A 19776-nucleotide genomic window follows, 5' to 3' on the forward strand; every position below is an offset into this window, starting at 1 on the left:
TTTCAGGAATTGGTCAATCAATTATGTGAAGCTTTAGCACAGAACTCATGTTTTTGCTCTATCTGTCTCTGTCAGATTGCGGTTAGCTCGGATGAATGAAGAGATGCGGGAAGCAGACGGTCCCTTCGGACAGCCAGGTCAATATCCCAGCCGCAGTCCCACAGAGCAACAGTACAAAAAGTGTATTCAGGAGTTTATCTGCCTCACCATTGATGAATGCTAGGGGGTGCTCTTGAGCAGTGACAGACTATGGGAAAAGGACATTTTAAGTGTGTAGCTTTAGTAAGGAACAAGTGAAATGTTCAACCTCCTCCCTCCTGACCAGTCACCTGACCAGTTAATTTACATGTTGTGTTCGTATGTATGTGGTTAACACAAAATAATGAAATTAAACCGCTAATTGCAGTATGTGACAGGTAGAGCTGTATTGAATTCATGTGCATCATGCCAACGTGACATTAATTGTAATATAATAATGAATTTAATGAACTGATTAACGGGCCAGCTTCATCTCATTAGACTGATCTAAAGTTCGTTTCATATGAATTAGAATTTATTTGTGATTCAGAACGGGTTTTCCTATTGTTAATGAGTCAACATGTTCAAAATATGACTATGCGCACTTTTCCTACCGACAGTATTTGTTTTTTTGTTTGTTATTCTGCCTCATGTTAATATTTAATGTTTGTTGTGCTTTTATTTATGTTCCGTCCTGAGGATTAGTGCAATGATAACTGGAATACAAAAAAAGAAAATTGGCATTTCTGTAAATTTTTCTTATTCAGTAAGCTACTAAAGGCATTTCCATTTGTCTAATTACACTTTTGTCATCTTTTGCTTTTGAAAAAACTTCAAGACTCAACTGAGCCAGCTGTAGGCCTACTCATCAGTCGCCCTCATACACTAAAGCAACGGGTGTTTTTCGACCCCTTCTAATGTTTTAGAGAGATGCCATCTATTCAAAATTATTTATAGAACCTATTCAAATGGTCTGTTTTATATATATTTACTTGTATTGCCAAGCTCCCAAATGACTGTAACGTGATTTTAAAAGAAAACCGCTCATCTAGAGCAGTCCGTCTGTAGAAGCAGTCCGTATTTGCATGCTTTTACTCGCTCGCATACTGTATTAGCAAGCACGGTATCATATTTTAGCCACCTGATTCTGTGATTATGTGAAAATGCATGACTGCAGATGACATCTGCTTTGTGTTTTCCTCTTCTTTTTTTTCCACCACATTTAATGCAGATGATCCCAGTTTTAAGACTATGTCAGCTTGAAGTTTCAACCACAGGCACTCGTTGGTCAGAAGTGGGGGTGTGGTTTAATGTGTCACTCACTAGGTGATCAGTACAGTGTCGGCTTATGAACAGATGTTTGCCTTTAAGTGGGTATAAAGCAGGGGTGGGGAATGTCAGGCCTCAGGGGCGTATGAGGCCCGCAAGACCATTTTACCCAGCCCGCGAGGCCATTTGAGAAATAATTTGAAAAACAAAAAATGGCCTCGATTCAATTAACCTGAAAAACAATTCCATTCATATTATGTTTATAAATAATTGTAAATGATAACAACACAAAATATTGTATAATAGACAGACCTTTTAGTCTTTTGGTGTGTGAGCACGTACATTCATTTCAACCCACAATCAGAAATTGCAAGCAATTGTATGACCCATGAATCATTTTGTAAAGACTCAAATGGCCCTTAATGGAAAAAAGGTTCCCCACCCCTGGTATAAAGAAAAGAACATCTTACAGACATTTTTTTTTCTTCGTCTTAATTGAAAGAAGAAGAAAAAACAATGAAAACATTTGTTTGGAGGATGGAAAACATTTTCAGAAACCTTTGGTCCACTTATTTTTTTTTTTTAAATCTGAGAATAGAGATAGTGCAGAAAATAGATCATCGCAAGTATAGTGTTGAAGGCCTTGTAAGGGACCAGTTCAGTTGTTGTAGCTGGATATTTTTTATTTTTTAATTTTTGTCGACCTGAGAAATAATTTTACCTGCTGTGCTGTGAATATGCTTTGAACTGTTCTCGAATGGCTTGCTCTTTCTCTTCATTCAGCTGTGGTTCTTTCATTCAAACCTTTAACTCATTTTCTCTCACAACATTCGGTACAGTCTGTTTTCACACTGTTAGGTAACGTTCCGTGTTTGAAAAAATTATTGTATTGTTTGTACGGCAGAAATCTTTAAAAAAATAAAGAAAGAAAGAAAGAAAGGAACTTTTGTCTTTTGAAACAATAAAACAAACCGTCTTGAGCTCAATTCTCCTCTGCTTTTTCTATCTTATGACACTCTCTGCATCAGTCTGTAATTCCTTAATAAAAACTATTTAAGGAATTATGAAGATTTTGCAGCCAGTGAGGTGGAGGGTTGGGTCACTATTCTTTGTTATGATCTTCGTTCGGGTTGTGGTGTTGGTAAAGGGCTGGTTTAGAGGACTAGTCAGATACAGCAGATTCAGATGTGGCATTCACAAAAATAAGTGTTTCATTTATGAGACCCATAGTTGTTTGGTGACACCAACAATGCAATAGTTATCTCTTCAGTGGGTTTCCATCAAAGATCCCCTTTGGATGGATGTTTCTAGATTGGATGTGGTTTCTGTGTTATTATTGTCATCATTTATATTGTGATGATAAATTTGTCTTCCCATGTATCATTCCTCTTTTAGAATCCAGTATACCTGTGAGTCCACAGAGAGTAAGACGCAAGAATTTACGAGTGAGTTACGTTATGTTACACATTGTTTATTATTGGGTGTGGCTCTTTCACTTGGTATGGTGTTCACTTTATGGGTCTCTTACCTGATTTAAAAGGATTCTGTGATTTCACTTGGGTGCTAATGAACAAGTGACTCAATGACTCCATTAGTGTATCTTGAAAATGATCAACATGGTTTCTACATTCTCCTCTTGAGGAAACAGCAGTTTTATCCCCCAGGTTTTTCCTTTTAACGAACCACGCTAATGGAAATTGTGAGTTTAACTATCAAGAATGTACTTCAAAAATCACAAAAGTTGTGAAGTTATTCATTGTGTGCAGTGACTTTCAAAGTATTTGGACACTTAAAGGAATAGTTCACCCAAAAATTCAAATTCTCTCATAATTTATTCACCTTCATGCCATCCCAGATATGTATGACTTTCTGTCTTCTGCTGAACACAAACAAAGTTTTTAGAAGTATATCTCAGCTCTGTAGGTCCGTACAATACAACTGAATGGTGACCAACATTGGTAAGCTCCTAAAGCACACAAAGGCAACATAAACATAATCCATAAAACTGCAGTGGTTAAATCTATGTCTTAAGAAGCAATATGATAGGTGTGGGTAAGATCAATATTTAAGTCATTTTTTACTTTCAATTCTCATCACTGCCCAGTAGGTGGTGATATGCAGGAACAATGTGAATCGCCAAAAACGAAAGAAGAATTTGGAAGTGAAAGTGGAGATTTACAGAATAGTAAAAAAGGACTTAAATATTGATCTGTTTCTCTCCCACACTTATCACTTCTGAAGATATGGATTTAACTACTTGAGTTGTATGGATTACATTTTATGCTGCCTTTATATGTTTTTGGACCTTCAGAATTTTGGGACCCATTCACTTGCATTGTGAGGACCTACAGAGCTGAAATATTCTTCTGAAAATGTTCGTTTGTGTTCTACAGAAGAAAGAAACTCATACACATCTAGGATGTAAATGATGAGAGAATTTACATTTTGGGGGTGAATTATTCCTTTAAGCCCCACTTAAAAACATTATTTGTCTTTTGCATAGATAACAAACAAAAAAATCAAACCAAGTGGCATTTGCCAACAAATTATGCAAAACCTTTTTTTCTGAACTTGGTTGACATCATAGCAATGACTTTTAACCAACTGGTCTTGAGGTGATTTTTTAGTGGATGTGTCTTAGCAGAGTAACCACAGTTCATTCATGGAGTTTATCATATTAAATATGGACATGATCCACAACCAGATAGCTCCAGACTTGTCTTAATTTTGAACACTAAATCTATTTATTTATAATTTGAAACCTAATACACTTCATTTTGTGAAATATTTTACTTGAAAAATTTGCTTGTGACATCTAGCCACTTGGTTTGACGTTTGTCACTCATGCATTGCCATTCAGACAAGAGTGGCTTAAGTGTCTAAATGTTTTGGTACCATGCTATTTATTTTTGGGAAGTTTTGTCAATGTATGTTTGGATATCACATCCTAGAATATTTGTAACTACACAATGGAAGCAGTTTGGTGATTTCCTGTTGTTCCATGATGCTTTCCACTGACTTGAATAGCCGCACTATGAATTTCTTTAATTTATTCTCAGTTCATGTACAAAAACTGAAACATATCAGAAGAGATTCCTTAAGTCTCCTGCCAGAAGCAGGGTAATCAAATTAGGGCAGGGACATGACTGTACATTATTAATTCTTAGGGAGTCTATGACTCCTACACTAACTTGTTTCTTTTTTCAGATGTCACCACGTTCACTGTCATCTTTCGGGAGTTTTCGCACATGGCTTCATACACCCCCAAAACACTAAGCCTCTGGGATGTCATAAACCAGTGGTCCTCCAGATTGCCTGTTGCTTTATAAGCATATGAAAGACTACGATACATGATATCTTCATGCTCATCTTAAAGAGTAATATATGAAAATATTTAAGTGAAAGCTTTAGGCTAGTGATCGATTTTAGTAATATAAATGGTACTGCTTTTAGATTTGGCCCTCTCCTAAGGCCCATGGTGGAATTTTGTGGATTAATTCAGGTTTTATAGTTTTTATAGCATTTAAGGTTCACATGTTCCTTAGCTCTCCCATATGGTCTGAGCTAAGTTAAGCAACTTCCAGTGTTTGACATAAAGTATATGATTTCCATCACAATTAATGGGAGATTTATTCAAAATGTATTTTCCTTTTGCTAATATGATATTTAACTATGAAAATAAAATGTATATTCTGTAATATAGTATTCTGTATTGTATCCATGAGGAAAGTATCTAGTGACAACAAGTTAGACCAAAGAAAGTCAAAAAAGATGTTCTAGGAGTAACTTTAGATTGTTGCTACAAATTATATTGACTGTATATTGTTATGATGCAACTATATTTTATGGGGAGGTGCTTCACATAAATGATGACAAATTATTATTTTGGTTGGATAAAAAAAAAAATACATTATTGAATTTTGCAACTTTATCCATCAAACTTTTAGAAAACACTCAAAAAATAGGAAACAAATCTGTAAACATTTCATTTTTATTTTTTAATCACCTTAGCCATGTACATTTTAAAGTGACATTTTGCTCAAATATTAAATGTAATATATTGAGTTTGAATGTTAAATTATATGGTTTGTAACTATCAGATGGTTTAAGAGAATATTTTATTCTTTAGCTTTTATGTGACATAAGCATGTTTATGAACATGGACAAAGTTTATCATGTCATATTTTGTTAAACTACTTTTTACTAAAGGTTATCCATCCATTAATTTTCAACCATTTATCTGGGTCCAGGTCACACTGGAAACGGGTTCAGCAGGCTGACCCATGCATCCTTTTCCCCAGCCACGTCCTCCAGCACCTCATGGGGGAACTCAGGGTATTCTTAGGTCAGCTGAAGTATATAAGCCCTCCAGCCTCTTTCTGGTTCTGCCCGTGGTTTCCTCTCCCAGTTGAACATGCCCAGAACACCAAAACAGGGAGGTGCCCTAGAGGCATACTGTATAGTCACCCAAATCAACTTAACTGGCTCCTTTCAAAATGGAGGAGCAGCGGCTCTACTCCAAGCATCTGCCTGATGCCTTATTTTCGCACCCTGTCCAATTAGGTTAGCCCAGCCACTCTGCGAGGAATCTCATTTCAACCGCTTATAACAGCAATCTTAATCTTGTGGTACCACCTAAAGCTCATAGGTGAGGATTGGAACATACTGTAGATCAACTGATAATTTGAGAGCTTCGCCTTCAAGCTCAGCTCCAACTTTACCTCCATGGTCCAGTACAATGACTGCATTACAGCTGCTTCACTGATCTTCAGGTTGACCTCATGGTCCAGCTTACCCTCACTTGTGAACAATACAAGAGATATTTAAACTCCTCCACTTGAAGAAGCTGCTCACTTCCTACCTGGAGAGGACAAACCACCCTTTTCCGACAGAGAATTATGGCCTCAGATTTGGAGGTGCTGATCCTCATCAAAACTTCACTCTCTACCACAAAGCGCCCCATTGTGTACTGGAGGTCACAGAATAATGATGCCAACAAGAAAACATTATCTGCAAATAGCAGAGATGCAATCCCGAGGCCCCCAAACTGGACAGACTCCGGCCCTCGGATTTGCCTTGTAATCTTGTACATAATTTTCACAAACTCTCGCTTTGGTTTTTAGCGGTACCCAATATTCATGTAGCGCAACCCATGAACCTCCCAGGGGGGCTTGGTCATAAGCCTTCTCTTAGTCCTCAAAACACATTTAGAGTGGATGAGCAAACTTACACTCCCCCTCTAAGACCCTGGCTAGGGTAAAGAGCTTATCCACTTTTCCACAACAAATGGAATCTGCATTGATCCTCAAGCCAATATTCGACAACTGGCCAGAGTCTCTTTTCCAGCACCTTGGCATAGGCCTTCACGGACAGCCTGAGAAGTGTGATCCTTCGGCCCCCCTTTTTGAAAATGGGAACTACCACACCCATTTTCGAATTGTCAGATACTGTCCCACAAATCCATGCAATGCTGAAAAGGTGTCAACATCATGGGCCTTCACCATGGACAAAGCCCTGCCTCCCCTGACTAAGCTGTCCGATGGTTTACCAGAACCTCTTTTAGGGTGACCAGAAGTCCATCTCCATGGCCTCCCCGAATATGTCACACACCGGAGTTTTCACTTCTTCAACTACTGTGGATGCAGTCCTTCTGGCTTGGCGGTACATGTCAGTTGAATCAAGAGTCCCACTGGCTAACCAATCCTGAAAGTTCTTCAGCATGATGTCTTCCTCCACCACTGGTGTCCGCCAACAGATTCTTGGATCTTCAAGACAGAAGCATCTGACAAATGTTCCCAGTTCACCCTCACAATCCATTTAGGTTTGCCAGGTAAGTAAAGAAGCCTCCCATGCCATCAGATCCAACTCACCACCACGTACAGTTAACAGCTCTGTTTTTCTCTTGACTCAATTGTTCAAAAAGAATGGCCACAGGTCTTAAGATACAACAATAGGGTCAAACATTGATCTTTGGCCTAAGGTGTTCTGGTACCAAGTACACTTATGACAACCTTATGTTTGAACATGGTGTTTGTTCTGAAAAATCCATTGTAAAGGTCATTCAATGGAAAGGAGGAGGCGCGAACCGGCTTTTCAATATAAATAATATTTTAATGAGGAACTTAAAAGACAACATAAACACACACATGACGGACATGTCCGCTAATGATCTCTCTCTCCCGCACGATACTCTGCAGTTGGCCTTTAAACCTCAGAAGCTTGATTAGCCTAATACGGGATCGGGTAAGTAGGATCACGACCCGGCCCCGCCGTCCGCCCTGCCACATCCATGAAAGAAGTCCAATATCAAAAAACACAGCTTGGATTCAGATCGAGCAGGCCAATCTTCCCAATCACTTCATTCCAGGTTTCTCTGTTGTGGCCCACATGGGCATTGAAGTAATCGAGCAGAGTCCCCAGGTGGCACTCCATCCAGAGCCCCTCTTAGTTTCTCCTTGAAGGCCAGAGACTCTGAAAGGTAAGGAAAACTATCTACGAGCGAGTTGTTGATCACAGTACAAATGGAAAAAAACCTTGTGAGATAACTTCTCTAATAAGATAGTAAACTTAACAAGCAATGCCACATTGCAGTGTGTGTGTGCGCATGCATGTGTGTGTGTGTGTATTTACATATGGCAAAGTTTACTTTAATCTAAGGAAAAAAATACAAACAACCATTTCATTAAAACATTTACATCTATTTCGAAAACAAACATTGAGTAAGAAAACTTGTACATTTTGATGGCTCTTGACCTAAAACTTTATATACTATGTGTTTGAACTTGAAATTATCATGAATTCTCAATTTAACAATTTCAAGTATAGAGAACCTAATTAGTTAGTACTACCTAGAACTAGCTAGTACAGTGAATACTAGCATGCTGATTGAAATCTAATAGTTAATACTGTGCTTTGATTATCTTAGCAATTGCTCAATGAGTACAGCAATACAGAACATTCTTAAATAGTTTATGTCCTCAACCTACAAACTCCACTCTTTATCATAATGGTAACCCCTAAAACTCCAATATAACAGAAACTCTTCTAAATAACACAACAAAGCATTAAACACAAGTCTCCCCCTTTACATTCATTTTGCACAAAGACACGTTATATTCCACTTAAGTTTAACATTTACTCTCCCTGTGGAGTTAAGTTCCTGTCAGTTTAAAGAGACATGTTCATTATACATTCATTATACATACAGTATAGATGATATAATTTCCCTACTCAAGACAATTAATTATTTTTAGCATTATGGTGATATCCACCTCAAGGGGGGTGTTTCAGCTCTGATCAGGAAGTAGGACGATAAACTAGAAGAAAATATAAACTGGCAAGTGCACTTGATGATCATAAACATGGTAAATTACAAACATATATAGGGTAATTCAAAAATGTGAATGTTCTATTTAGCTGTAATAAATTCAGACTTAACCTCACTATCTAACTTTTTACAAATGGTTCTTGGTGAAGTAAATTATGGATAAATGGCTCAAGGTAATCTGCTGTATTATGAAAGTTAGTATGGCTGAAGTTGACTTATTTTCTGCAATAAGGAAAACATTTTTTGAGGGATTGACAACTGGGTGGGTGGGGTGTCTGATGGTCCAGGGAAGTGTGAGGTGAAAGGACTCTCCTGGAAACCGTGGCTAAACTGCATGTGATGGTGAAGCTGTGGCCCCTTTACACTTGTGGCTCCTGAGGGTCTCTGTCTGGACACACTGTTATGAGAAGAGAAAGAGATGATAAAATATATTATACACTGATTATAAGAGATGCAAATCAATAAATACATGCACACATGCATAAATAATCAGGCAAAATGATAGTTTATCCAAAAGCTTATTTTCAGATACTGTGTTAAATAATAAAAGATACAATTGTGTACATTGTGTTGTTAATGCATTATATAAAACATAAAAAGTTATTTACTCTGTATTTAATATAGTTGACATGTCCTACAGTGTAACATGCTATACTCCCTCTAAAACCATTTTAAACATCCATCCATCTTCTACAGCGGCTTGTCCTATGTTAGGGTCATGGTCTATTTTAAACAGCATTTTGTCACATTGAAGATCATATAAAATGAACCAGTGTATGTGAAAAGGTGAAAAGCTTGAAACAGTCACAGCAACTAAATCTTGCTGTTGTTAAAAACTAAGTGATAATGAACATTTCATGTATTTTTTACTTTTTGTCATTTTGTAAATGTAAAGTTTGTAAATGTAAAGTTTGTAAATGTAAGGCAATTTCACTATAAAAACAAGAAAGGTCTTAATCATTTGAATGTCCTGCAATATAAAGATTCTAATGTTTTTAATGTTAAATATTCTTTTTAAAAGACCAACATTCCAAGTCTCTCTAAACCAGGATCTTTCCCAAATGAAGTCACTGTTTTGGCTCGAACTAAGCAAGAAGAAATCAAGATTGCACAGCTCCTTGGACAGGTCATTTTTGGTCCACATGTTAGTATCCAACTCGTGCACTTCAGATCCTTCGCAAATAGTGACCATACAGTTGCTACACCTCAGGGGGAATGGAAAGTGGCCGCAATGGCCCACAATTTGATCTCTTCTGTATTGGTGACGAATTTTAGTCCCGCCTCAAGGCCATCCTATAAACTATGTCCTTCAAACAATGTTCCACATCCATCTTGGCTCAGCTTTTCCCCAACTTTATAGTTGCTGGTTATGCTGCCTTTCTTCCATTTAAAGTGATTTTTCAAGTCATCTTTTTGTGATCATTTGCACTGCCCCTGATGTTTTCACCTGAGCTTCAACTTCATGCTCCTGCTGTGTGAGGTGCTCTAGCTCTTCCATCTGTGGCGTGTGGACTTCATTATCTGTTTGCAATTCCTCTTGATCTTTTGATGTGTGGACATTGAGATCAGTGCACCTCTCAGAGGACACTGTCTCATATCCCTCATCCACTGTCTCCACCTCAACTGCACAGCCTTATTCTCTTCCCTGCCTGTATACCCTCTCCTCTGCAATTGCTCCCTCTTTGCTTGCCTTTTTCTCAGGTTATCATCAAAAAAAGTGCCTCCAAAACCTCTTTTTAAATTTGTCCCCTCTATCTTTCTTCTTCTCTGATTTTTCTTCCTCGCTCATCCACAGTTCTGTCACTGTCTGTCTTCAATATCCTCCTCTCATTATCTGGTTTGCTCTCAAACTATATCCCTCATTCTGGTTGGTTTGTTGCTGTGTACATCTGGTGGAATTATACACGTTCTTATACACGCCTGCTTGCTGCCACATTATTTCTGCAATGCGTTTTGGAAACTGCCTAACTTGGGTGTTTATATAGGCCCTTTTGTGTCATTGTGACTTCATCGAGAGATTTTAGAATGTTCACAAAATAATCCATCCATCCATCCATCCATCCATCCATCCATCGTCAACCGCTTATCCTGTGTACAGGGTCGCGGGAGCCTATCCCAGCTAACATTGGGCGAAAGGCAGGGGACACCCTGGACAGGTCACCAGTCCATCGCAGGGCCACACATAGACAGACATACACTCACACTCACCTCCACATCTAGGGCAATTTTTTTGGAGACACCAATTAACCTAGCCTGCATGTCTTTTGGATGGTGGGAGGAAGCCGGAGTACCCGGAGAGAACCCACGCAGACACGGGGAGAACATGCAAACTCCACACAGAAAGGCCGGGGCAACCAGGGTTTGAACCCACGACCTTCTTGCTGTGAGGCAACAGTGCTAACCGCTGCACCACCGTGCCGCCCTCACAAAATAATCATTATTTAAAATCTTAGAATCTTTATAATCCATAAACGGATTGTGACCATATTCTTACAAAAGTCTTTTAAATAGCAGACAAATTAGGAATTATCTGATTTTATGATTCATTCATTATAATTACCATAATCAATAATAACAAACCAAAACTGGATAGAAACAGGCTGCATACCTTAAATAGACTGAACAGCTTTTCCATATATGGGCATTCTATACAATTTGGTGAAAATGACAATAATAAATATTTCTGTATAATTTTAAGATTTCAGTTTTGAGAAAATTTCCTGAATTGAGCAATCCTTAAAACCATATGCAGTTATACAGTATATTGTAAGAGTGGTATAGTATATTATAGGAGTATTATGCATTAAGTATAAATGTGAAGCATTTCATTTTCATTAAATTGGCATTAAAAAGAACTTCACACCTAACTTTAACCATTAATTCAAATAATCTACATTTTGTTACTAGCAATTCAGTTTGATGGAAATGCATCATACAATTGCAAACCAGATCTTAAAAATTATATAACCAAATAGCTTGTTGACACTCCTATGATTGTTTTTCAATTGGGTTAGGGCAGAAATGTCTCAATATACTGTATTTGCAACTGTATATCCGGTAAAATGGAAGCTAAAGGACATTTAGATATTTAAATTACTAAATAAAATACTGGTGACACAATGTCCGTGGTCTTATTACTTTTTGAAGTTATATTCTTGGTTATTAAGAAATTATTCAGAATTATTATGAAAAATAAACTTAAAGAATTCAATTGAATTGCCTTATTAAAATATCTTTAAATATATAAAATTTACTGTGTTCCGCACATCTGATTGGCCAGGTGATTCGACCGCACCATTTACACAATAACAGTGGGGGGATGGGGATCAGAATCAGATGACAAGGTGAAATGTGTTTTAAAGATAACAATTAATGTATTTATCATGTAAATACATATGCATTTTATTTTCGGTGATATAAGTTAGTAAGTAAATTGTTGTACTTGATCCCATTAAATGTTAACCACAGACCTTTGCATGGGCCCCCCTTGCCCTTGGGTACCTGTACCCTTTGACCCCGATGGCGGGCCTGGATCAGCTAGACTGTAAGATGTGTGAGAAGTGCCTGACAAGACAGACACATCTATGGCAAGTGCAATTGGGAGTGTGGGGTGAAATGTCACCTGAGTATCTGGACAAACTGACAGCCAGAATGTCAAGGATCTGCAAAGCTGTCATTGCTGCACATGGAGGATTTTTGGATGAGAGCTCTTTAAAGTAGTTTAAGAAGTTCTGAAATGTTTTTCAAATTGTAATAGAAATGTTTCTTGTTATTAATGTCCTGACTACATTGTGATCAGTTGAATGCCACTTTGGTGAATAAAAGTCCCAATTTCTTTCCATAAGAGCAAAATCTGAACATTATTCCAAACTTTTGGCTGCCAGTGAATATCAAATTTAAATCAATGCACTTTAGCACGGCTACATTTAGTGCAAAATGCTGCAGCTAATCTTTTGACGTGAATTAGGTCTTCTAATCATAATTACTCAAGTTTTATCTTCCTTGCATTGGCTGCCAGTTCATTTTAGAGTTGTGCAGAACTTTGAATCTCCTAAAAGCACAAAGGCAGCATAACATTTATTTACATGTCCACAGAATAGTGTTAAATCCATGTCTTCAGAAGCGATATGATAGGAGTGGGTGAGAAACATCAATATTTAAGTCCTTTTTTACCATAAATCTCCGCTTTCACATTCCGTTTTTGTTTTTGTTGACTCGCTTTCTGAGTGCATATCACCTCCAGTGCAGTGAGGAGAACTTACAGTAAAAAAAGGCTTAAATACCTGTTTCTCACCCACACCTATCATATCACTTCTGGAGACTGTGGATTACTTTAATGCTGATTTTATGTGCTTTTTGGAGCATTAAAGTTCTGGCCACCATTCCCTTGCATTGAATGGACCAACAGAGCTGAGATATTCTTTTAAAAATATTTGTGTTCTGCAGAAGAAAGAAAATATATAAAATCTGGGATGGCATTGTGAGTGTGAGTAAATCATGAGAAAATTTTAATTTAGGAGGGAACAATCCCTTTAAATAGCGATGAATAATTTTTAAGTTCAACTCCTCAATTAATTTGAAGAGAGGTGCAGTATTATTTTACACCACACAACATTTTGTCATCTAGTCTAACGAAAATGACCAAGTTTTTTTTGTCAGCCATAACTTTTCAAATTAATGCAGAAAAAGGGAGCCTATTTTTCGTGACATTCCCTATATATTGAAATATATAACCACAAGTGGATAAGTTATGGTAGTCAAGCATGTTCTAGCCACTTTGTTATACGACTAGTCACAACTGCCCTTACAAAAAATGTACCATGGTAACAGGTTTCTGCCAGCTTTGTATTAAACCACCACAAACAACTAAACAAACAAAATTACCAAAATTCTAAAAGTTATTTAATTTGTAATATTTTCCATAAAAATATATGATGATATAAATGTATGATTATTTAACTGGAGTACAAACCGCATAAATAGTGCCCAGCATCGACCGCCCACTTCTATGACCCATGGCGAATGACAGAGTTTCTTGACACTGTCAAACTACAGATATGTTTGGCTGTTTTCCAAACATTATTTTTGCTCTTTTGAAGGGCACTGCGGGAAGGGTACACCACTCGAAGGGTCAAAAGTAAACAAATATTTTTTTATGAAGGGCCATAGACAAGACTGTTAGTGAAGGGTACATTCATACAGTAATGCCATGCTCCCTTCAGAGTGCCCATATCAAGAGCTCTGGAGTGAGTACGGCATAAGGATAATCTTATTATCCTTATACAAAAAAAATTTTTGTAAACTTATAATCAACAACTTAAGTCAATAGTTTTACATTCCCATCGTTTTTAATTTAATTGCATAATTTGCAGTACTTAATTGCCCATGGAATTGTAGTTAATTCCCTCATTAAAGACTTTAAAGGTGCAGTCATTTTTTATGTGTCATCTTGGACGAACACTTAAAAAAAATCTACAGTTCAGGCAAATTTGCTGCTTTGCCACAAATGTTTGCGAGAAGTTTGCAGCTCTTCACAGTAGTGGTGAACCTGCGGCAAACCTTTGGCAACAATGGACAATTTGTCACTACTGGCAAACTGCTGTGGTAAACCTGTGGTAACAATGAAGAATTTGCCTCTAAGCTTATTTGCACTCAAAAATAATGAGTGGCAAATTTGCCACAGGGGTTTGCCAAAAAAAAATCTAGATTTTTTTTTTTTTTACATAGGTGTGGATTCAAATTCACTCAAAAGCAAAAGTTTTCAGTTACCAATGCCATTGTTGCAATCCACTTCTCACAGTCAGCCATGATTAATTTAATCAATGAATGAAAGTGTCCATTAACAGATGTGGTTACTGAGATTAAGAGAAGTATTCCACTGGCTGAAGTGATTCTAATGGCTGCCCCCATGAGGGGACCCCCTCCATGTGCCAAACAGCTTTAATAAGCTTACTGATGTGTCTGGAATCTTCACTTCACATGAGTGGTCATGATTTTATACATATTTTTTAAAATTACAATTCATAGGAGTACAATTTAACAAAGAAAAACGTACTGAGTCCACCTTTAAGTCTGACTTGCAATTTCAATTTAGTTTTTTGCTCAAATCAAAATGTGTAACGTTGTGACTCACATCGGAGCTGATTGGTTTAGTTCATGGCTAAGTACTCTTTTAAGGAATTTAAATCCCTAAGAAAAAAGTGTATCAAGACGGCTGGAAAAGTGGGTAAGCGTTGTTTGTCTTTATATTCATCCCGTCCACTAGGTTGTGCAGTTCGTAAATGTTGATTTGAGAGTAGCATGAACATCACGGGTGTCGACGGAAGTGTTTAAGTGTGTTGAAGAATACAGACGCGTTCAAAATTTTAACACCTTTTCAGTCAGTCCTGGGTTTTTTTTTTTTTTTCTTTCTTTCTTTTTAATGCTTAAGGTTTGTGTATCTGCTGTTTGTAAATATTCCCGTGTTTTGTCTGGAGAGACAGCAGAAGACAGCAGCAGCATCGATCAATGGCTAGCAGATCAGCTGTTCAAAAACACAACTGTATCCAATACTAATAAAGATGCACAGAATGAGCCATAAGCACATCAAATGAGCGGTTTGACGGGAATCTACCAGGTAAAGTGCATGCTGCAGGATGAGAGCTGTATTTATAGATGCTCTCTTAGATTATAGTGAGTTGTCTGGATCAGCAATGGAAACTCAACTTTTAGATCATGTTAAATCAGGGATGCTGTTTTGCATACACGTTTCATTGCATGAGGTGTTATGCCCTTTATTTAAATACTTGTTTAACCTCCTGTAGTTTTAATGGGTAGTTGACATGAAATGTGTCTAGAAAATTGACACGTCTTGGTGTTTGATGCTATATTTCATCTAAAATATTTTAAGCATCATTTGACTAATTCTTTCATAATTATTGTGCAGTCAGGTTGCAGGCAGCTTTTATTACTTAGTTTTAAATGCGAGATTAAATCGAATATGTGCCACAAAAAAATGATTACAAAAGATAAAATGGTGATTCGGACATTTAAAGGGATAGTTCTCCCAAAAATTAAAATTCTCATCATTTACTCACCCTCATGCCAATTCTGATGTGTACGACGTTCTTTCTTCTGGTGAACACAAACAAAGTTTATTTTAAATATCTTAGCTCTGTTGGTCCATACAATGCAAGTGAATGGTTTCCAAAACTTTGAATCTCCAAAAAGCACATCAAGTCAGCATAAAAGTAATCCTACGTGTCCAGTGGTTAAATCTAGGGATGGGCATTCATCAATAATTTGGTATTTGAATGTTTAAGCTCATAAAATAACTCATATTCTATTATTTTAATGAAGGTAATTAATGAGAAAGATGTTGTAAAATTATTTTTTTTTGTCATAAAGGTTGTATCACCATTAAAAAAAAAAACAAGCTTCTAATTATATTCAAAACAGTCTTATATCATGTCCTGTATTTTCTTTTTAATATATAAAACCATTTTGTTTTGTTCTCACAATAACCTGCTTTTCTGGTGTCTATCTGAATGTAAATACGTGGCCAAAAGTATTGGCAGTGACATCAATTTTGTGTTTTGCAAAGTTTACTGCTTCAGTATTTGTAAAAAAAAAAAATCACATGTTTCTATGGTATACTGGAAAACACTTATAGGGATTTCATAAGTTTTAAAGGCTTTTATTGGCAAAAACACTCAATTTATTCAAAGAGTCAATATTTACAGTGTTGACCCTCGTTCATCATAGCCTCTGCAATTCGCTCTGGCATGCTGGATATCAGCTTCTGGGCCAATCCTGACTGATGGCGATTCATTCCACAGGTTGACCACAGGTTCTCTATGGGATTAAGATCCAGGGTGTTGCCTGGCCACGGATCCAAAATTTCAATGTAATAATCTCCGAGCCACTTCATTATCACTCTTGCCTTGTGACATGGTGCTCCATCATGCTGGAAAATGCTCGGATCATCACAAAATTGCTCTTGGATTGTTGGGAGAAGTTGCTCTTGCAGGAAGTTTTGATACCATTCTTTATTCATGGCAGTGTTTTGGGCAGAATTGTGAGAGAGCCCACTCCCTTGGATGAAAAGCAACCCCACACATGGAAGGTCTCAGGATGCTTCACTATTGTTGATTTTCCAAATGTCCCAAACAGTCTGAAGGGGGCTTCATCAGAGAAAATATCTTTGCACCAGTCTTCTGCTGTCCAATCCTTGTACTTCCTGCAGAATTTCAGTCTGTCCTTGATGTTTTTCTTGGAGAGACGTGGCTTCTTTGCTGCATTTCTTGACACCAGGCCATTGTCCAAAAGTCTTCGCCTCACTGTGCGTGCAGATGCACTCACACCCACCTGCTGCCAATATTGAGCAAGCTCTGCACTGGTGGTGACATGATTCCATAGCTGACACCTCATGAGGAGACGGTCCTGGCACTTGCTGGACACTCTGGGATGTCCTAAAGCCTTCTTCTCTGCTGTTGAACCTCTCTCCTTGAAGTTCTTGATGATCTGGTAAATGGTTCTTTCAGGTGCAATATTCTTTGCAGCAATTTCCTTGCATGTGAGACCATTTTGATGCAAAGCGATGACGGCTGCACGTCTTTCTTTAGCATTAACCATTGAGAACAAAACACAATGATTGGAAGCACTTCTTCCCTCCTTTTATAGCAATCAGTCTGCTTTTATAATCCCATCAGAATGATAGTGATTTCACCTGACTAGTATTCATTCACACTTTCCCAGGTGCTGTTGATATGATTAGTGAAATGATGTTGGCTGGTCATTTTGTGCCAGGACCAAAAAACAGGGACATTTGGGTTTTTGTGATAAAGTGATTGTGATTTATTATTATTTTTTTTTTGGCCAATAAAGCTTTTTGCAATTATTTAAAATGCATCTGATAATTCTGCACAATAATCTAGAAACAATGTGAATCAACACCACAACAACTGAAGCAGAAAACTTTGCGAAAATTATGTTACTGCCAATATATTTGGCCATGGCTGTACTGAGTGACAGGACCGTTTGCTCAATAAATGTGATCAACTTGTGTCCACGCACAACAGTGCCACCCAGTGCATTCTGTTATAACTGCCAGTTTTAGTTTGTGTTCAGGATTTAACATGCATATTACTGTATATATGGCCAGCAAAGCAAAACTTTTAACAATTATTGCAGAACGAATATTTTAATATTTGTCTACTCATGCACATCCCAAGTTAAATCCACATCTTTAGAAGTGACATGATAGGTGTGGGTGAGGACAAGATCAATATTTAAGTCCTTGTTTACTATCTCCACCTTTGACCAGCCCTGACCTGTAGGTGTCGATATGCATGCAAAATGTGAATTGGCAAAAAACTTAAGAAGAAAAATGTGAAAATTCAGATTTACAGTAAAGAAAAGAACTTACATATTGATGTTTCTCACCCACACTTATCATATAGCTTCTGAAGATATGGATTTATCCACTGGACTTCTATGGATTACATTTATGATGCCTTTATGTTCTTTTTGGGGCTTCAAAGATTTGGTCACCATTTACTTGCATTGTATGGACCTACAGAGCTGAGATATTCTTCTAAAAATCTTTGTGTTCTGCAAAAGAAGAAAAATCATATGAATTTCAGATGGCATGAGGGTGAGTAAATTATTTTTTGGGTGATCTACTGTATTCATTTAAAATTGGAAGGCTTATTTTCAAATTATGTGGCATAAAAAAGTTTCCTTTTCTGTTCCTCAGTGACATCATGAATCTGGTCCGTCTTGTATGTCGTCATAAGACAGCCCTGGCACTCGGTGTCCTTTTCCTGTTTGCCTTAGTCCTCCTCTTCCTCGCCAAATGTACATCTGAGACACTAAAGCCAGCTGAATCCCCTGGGATGGCACCACAAGATGAGTCAAGACAGAAGCAGCCAGCAGGGTCTCTTCGTGCCAAAGAGCTCTCAGCATTCCTAGTGGTTCTCATCACCACGGGGCCAAAGTACACAGAGCGGCGAAGTATAATTCGGAGCACCTGGCTGACCAAGCAGGATCCCGAAGTGCTCTATTGGTTTGTCATCGGCACAGAGGGTCTACCAGCTGAAGACCTTCAGAACCTTGGAACCGAGCAGGTCCGTCATCACGACCTCCTCTTGCTCCCTGACCTCCGGGACTCGTACGAAAACCTCACGCAAAAGCTGCTCCATATGTACACGTGGTTGGACCAGAACGTGGAATTCAAATTTGTCCTGAAGGCTGATGACGACACTTTCGCTCGCTTGGAACTCCTCAAGGAGGAGCTGAAGACTAAGGAGCCCAACCGCCTGTACTGGGGCTTCTTCTCTGGTCGTGGGAGAGTTAAAACGGCCGGGAAATGGAAAGAAAGTGCATGGGAATTGTGTGACTACTATTTGCCCTATGCTCTGGGTGGGGGCTACGTGCTTTCGTCCGACCTTGTGCACTACGTTCGTCTCAATGCAGGGTTTCTAAAGACGTGGCAGAGTGAAGATGTGTCCTTAGGTGCATGGTTGGCCCCCGTGGACGTGAAACGGCTTCACGATCCACGCTTTGACACAGAGTACAAGTCACGCGGATGCAGCAATAAGTACCTGGTTACTCACAAGCAGAGTTTAGAGGACATGTTGGAGAAGCATCAGACGCTAGAAAGAGACAAGCGTTTGTGCAAAGAAGAAGTTAAACTGAGACTGTCCTACATTTACGACTGGAGCGTCCCGCCTTCTCAGTGTTGCCAACGCAAAGATGGCATCCCTTGACTTTTCGACACCCCTGATCTTGTGTATTTCTTTCACCTTGCTAATTTATTTATTTATTTATTTATTTATTATCAATGTTGTGTATAACTGCAATGGCATTTCTGAAACTTTGGAAAATACTATTTTAACTCTCATTGTAATATTATGGAATTGGAGAGGAAAAGCTGCTATGCTGGAATTTTGAGCTGCATATAAGGTGTTCTCCCTTTATTAGGCTGCCTAACAAGAGCTCAACTACAGCCTGGTTTTACCAGTGGATGATTGTAAGATTCTGGGTCAAAAGTGGTTTTTGCAATCAGATATTTCTACTGTATTGTCTGTATAGACATTCTTAACTTTATATATATTTATTAATTATTATATAACTCATATATATATATATGAGTGCCTTGCAAAAGTATTCAGAACCCTGAC

General features: G+C 38.0%; 2 protein-coding genes across 2 annotated transcripts in view; both read left to right on the forward strand.

Annotated features, from left to right (window-relative positions):
* Window positions 1-2669, forward strand: part of acap3b (ArfGAP with coiled-coil, ankyrin repeat and PH domains 3b) — an 84086-nt gene extending 81417 nt beyond the window's left edge. Inside the window, exon 24 of the mRNA XM_052111755.1 lies at window positions 76-2669. Within this exon, the coding sequence (XP_051967715.1) occupies window positions 76-223 (148 nt within the window). The 3' untranslated portion in view covers window positions 224-2669. The remainder of the gene's footprint in view (window positions 1-75) is intronic.
* Window positions 2670-14962: 12293 nt separating this feature from the next.
* Window positions 14963-19770, forward strand: LOC127632987 (beta-1,3-galactosyltransferase 6-like). The gene is made up of 2 exons (XM_052111842.1): window positions 14963-15230; window positions 18351-19770. The coding sequence occupies exon 2, from the start codon at window positions 18358-18360 to the stop codon at window positions 19360-19362; it is 1005 nt and encodes a 334-aa protein (XP_051967802.1). The 5' UTR covers window positions 14963-15230; window positions 18351-18357; the 3' UTR covers window positions 19363-19770.
* The last annotated feature ends 6 nt before the right edge of the window (window positions 19771-19776 follow it).

This window comes from Xyrauchen texanus, chromosome 39, assembly GCF_025860055.1.
Source record: "Xyrauchen texanus isolate HMW12.3.18 chromosome 39, RBS_HiC_50CHRs, whole genome shotgun sequence".
Taxonomy (NCBI): Eukaryota; Metazoa; Chordata; class Actinopteri; order Cypriniformes; family Catostomidae; genus Xyrauchen; species Xyrauchen texanus.

Bases quoted from the DNA above. Each gene is read 5' to 3' on its own strand.
- LOC127632987 (XM_052111842.1), top strand. From the start codon at position 18,358: ATGAATCTGGTCCGTCTTGTATGTCGTCATAAGACAGCCCTGGCACTC.